We start from the raw sequence: 3,177 nt of genomic DNA on the forward strand, positions 1-3,177 counted from the left end.
CCTCTGTCTCTCGAGCAGAGGTGACTTGGTATATGGGAAGTGTCATGGCTTAGTGGGGACAGAGGTTACAAGGCCCATACCTGGTGTCTCTGTTGCTGCTAGCTGGCTGCGTGGCCCTGGGCAAGTCACCTCGCTTCCCCGGGTCTCAGCTTGGAAACATGGGACCTACATTTCTGGTCTCAGTTGCCACTGACTGGCGAGAGCCCAGAGTCCCTGGGCCACTGCTCAGGGCAGGGTTGCAGGGGGACATCCGCCCCGCTGGGCGCTCGGCCAGGGTGGCCCGCTCTGCCTGCCCTGCAGTCACATGACTTGCCTGGTTAGCACAGCCCTCCCCGGGCTGGGCTTTGTTCTATTTTCACTTGGTTGTTACAGGATGTCTCGGAACGGAGGAGCGGAGGGTACGGGGCTCGCGGGACTGCGCCTGCATGCTCTCCTGCCCCCCTCCCTCCCACAGAGCCCGCAGCGGCCTCCCCTGAGCCCAGACTTGGAGGACCCGCTGGGGGAGAGCTCGTCTCCGGGTAGGCTGAGGCCTGGGACGGTTGTTCCCTGGCACAGTGTTTTAAGAGCAGCGATCCACCAGGGCCGATGCGGGTGGCCCTCTGACTCACCGTGGTCGCAGCTCATCCTCCCAGGTCCCAGGAGGGGACAGGGGCTGAAGCAGGCCTGCAGACCTGAAGCACCTTGCCTGGGCCTACAGAGCCAGCTGGGGGCCCAGCCGGATTTACACAGAAGTCTGCCCGTTTCCACACCTCGTGGTCTTTTTCCTAGTGCATTGCCTTTGCCTCTGAAAAAGTTACTTGAAAACTTAGGAAGTCTTGCCGACTTCAGGGCTGCAGACTCTCCAGCTGTGGGATCGTCTAGTCCGGAATCTGAGATGTTGAAAGGGTAGTGGTGACCAGTCCCAGCGCACACAGCCAGTTTGTCGGCTGATCTTGTCCTTGGAGCCCCTGGTTCAGTGCTCGCCCCAGCAGACTAAGTCCCCAGGTGTGAGTACCGTGCTGAGCAGCCCAGGCTTGAACCTCTCGAAGCACCTTCTGTCTGGGAATGTAGCTGAGAGAAGGGGCCTCAGGTTGCCAAGTGCAGCCTTAGGGCCATTTCTCCTACAGGCCTGCGTTACCCTGCCTGTTGTTATGTATATTTGGGGAGACACCCGCTGTAGTTAAAAGTCATTTTTGTTAACTTACCATGGTGCCGATTTTCTCAGTATCTTGTATCATGGCTCATCGTGGGTCACCAAACATCACTAATGAAATTAGGGTTTTAATTCAGCCTCCGATTAAAGACACGTTTGCTTCTTCTCATCCACGTCTCGGTCACATCTTTCCGGTACGCAAACAATTTGGGGGGCTGGGGAGGGGTCGGGGACGTCTGGCTCGTACCTTTTCTTTACCCTCCTGGAAGTCGCCCTCACCTAACTTTTTCGCATTTGAAAAGGTTGTGACCGAGGGGTCCTGGAGGCGGACCTCTGCACCAGAGGAAGAGAGGCTGGAGGCTCAGAGGGTCCCCAGGAGGAGATGCGGACCCGGGAGGAGGTCAAGGCCCCGACCACTCTCTGACTACGGCCAGCCGGTCAGCCTAAGTCTGTCCATCCCTGAAGACGCGATCGCCGTAGACCCCCAGAAAGAGGACCCAGAGGACGGTGACCAGCAGCCCAGCGGGGCCCCCATCGACCCTGCAGACCAGACCCCTGCTGGGGGCTGCCCCCGGGGGGCGCCGAGAAGACGCCCCATCTCCGTGATCGGCGGAGTCGGCTTCTATGGGAGCAGCCAGGCGGAGGAGGGGGAGGCCATTCTGCCCCAAGTAAGCCCCGGCGCGCTGCCACCAAAGCCACTCAGCCCTCCAGCCGCCTGGCCTCTGTCCTCTGGCTGCAAACTTACGGGGAAACTTAACGCTTTCCTTTCTTCTCTCTGCCTCGAGGATGACGTCATCTGCTCACAGCCTTTCTTCCTGACTTTGAAAACATGCATGAATTAGAACTAACCCGCTGACATTTGGATGTCTCTTACTAATCCTCTTTCTGGGATCTTGAATAATACGGGAAACCGGTTTGCTGTTTGTTCTGGATCGTCTGGGGAAAGTAGCCTTGCATATTTAGTGAGCTTCCTGAAAGAAGAAATCTGGAAGGAGAAAGTGTCGCTTATCCTTAAAGTGTAAAGATACGGAAAAGATAAACCAATTTTTTTCTAGAGATGAGAAAATATTTTTTCCTACCATTTTCTTACTCTTTGCACGTCAGTTGCAGCTTCGTAACTGTTTTGACAATAGGTTAAAATCTTACTATTATTCCCTTAGTATACTTTAGTAATTCAACAAGTGTATATCAATTACCCAGAGAGCCCTTTGAAGCTACAAAACATTTAAATAAAGGCCCTGTTCCGAAGGAGTTTCTATTATTTGGTGAAACTCATACCCCAGCCATGGTCCAGGGTTCACAGAACCATACATGACTAGTGCCAGTTTCATTTTTTTTTAAACTTGCCAGCTGATATCACAGCCCATAAATTCTCTTAAAAGGGCAATTCTATATTGGTATTGGATTTTATGTTTACATTCTCCCTATAAGCCCAGAACAATGCTTATTTATAGCAAATACCCAAAAACCTCTTGCTTAATTGAACTAAACTGAACTGAATTTTTAAGGTAAAAAACAAATTATGTTGAAGAATACCTCAAACTCTTTGTTGTGTTAAGATGCCCTGCATGCTAGGAAATAAGTCTGGAAGGCGGCTCTGCCCACCAGTGGATCACCAGTGCCACACAAGAAATAATTCGGAACGAAAGCAAACTGTCATCTATTTTAACTTGAAACACACACAGCCTAGGGGAGATCTAAAGCATTACAGACATTTTTTCATTTCAGAGCGTCCAAAAGAAAGGGAGTAAGATAATTTTGTGCACTCATTTAGGGAACTGGGTAGAAAAATACTGAGAAAACCTGCGGAAAGCAGGGACCAACTTGGCCTTGAGTGTAGTTGTAGGGACAATTCATACGGAAGGTCACAAGGACATACGGATGATTCTAAATCTGTGGAAAACCAACTCTCCTCGTAGACAAGGCTCCACCGCCCTGTTAGTTCAGGTGAATGAGAGCTGTGCTCCACACGTGCTGGTCCCTGCCTGCGGGTGGGTGTAGGGCGGAGGCCGGGGGTGGGGGTGGCTGGCGTTGCCTCTGCTTCC

At 52.3% G+C, this 3,177-nt stretch overlaps 1 protein-coding gene across 5 annotated transcripts in view; it reads left to right on the forward strand.

The window, feature by feature from the left end:
- The first annotated feature begins 1,200 nt into the window (after positions 1 to 1,200).
- SPATA13 (spermatogenesis associated 13) overlaps positions 1,201 to 3,177 on the forward strand; it is a 50,206-nt gene continuing 48,229 nt past the window's right edge. For 4 of the 5 annotated variants that reach the window (XR_003004447.1, XM_024754375.1, XM_024754479.1 and 1 more), the window contains exons 1-2: positions 1,201 to 1,326; positions 1,435 to 1,800. Coding sequence is in view for 4 of the 5 variants with exons in the window: in XM_024754375.1 (XP_024610143.1) it covers positions 1,216 to 1,326; positions 1,435 to 1,800 (477 nt within the window). In the remaining variant the exon portion in view is untranslated. Of the gene's footprint in view, positions 1,327 to 1,434; positions 1,801 to 2,998; positions 3,080 to 3,177 lie in introns of those variants that run through there. The other variant, XM_024754616.1, reaches the window with a different exon arrangement.

This window comes from Neophocaena asiaeorientalis, unplaced genomic scaffold, assembly GCF_003031525.2.
Source record: "Neophocaena asiaeorientalis asiaeorientalis breed wild unplaced genomic scaffold, Neophocaena_asiaeorientalis_V1.1 scaffold443, whole genome shotgun sequence".
In the NCBI taxonomy this organism is placed as follows: Eukaryota; Metazoa; Chordata; class Mammalia; order Artiodactyla; family Phocoenidae; genus Neophocaena; species Neophocaena asiaeorientalis.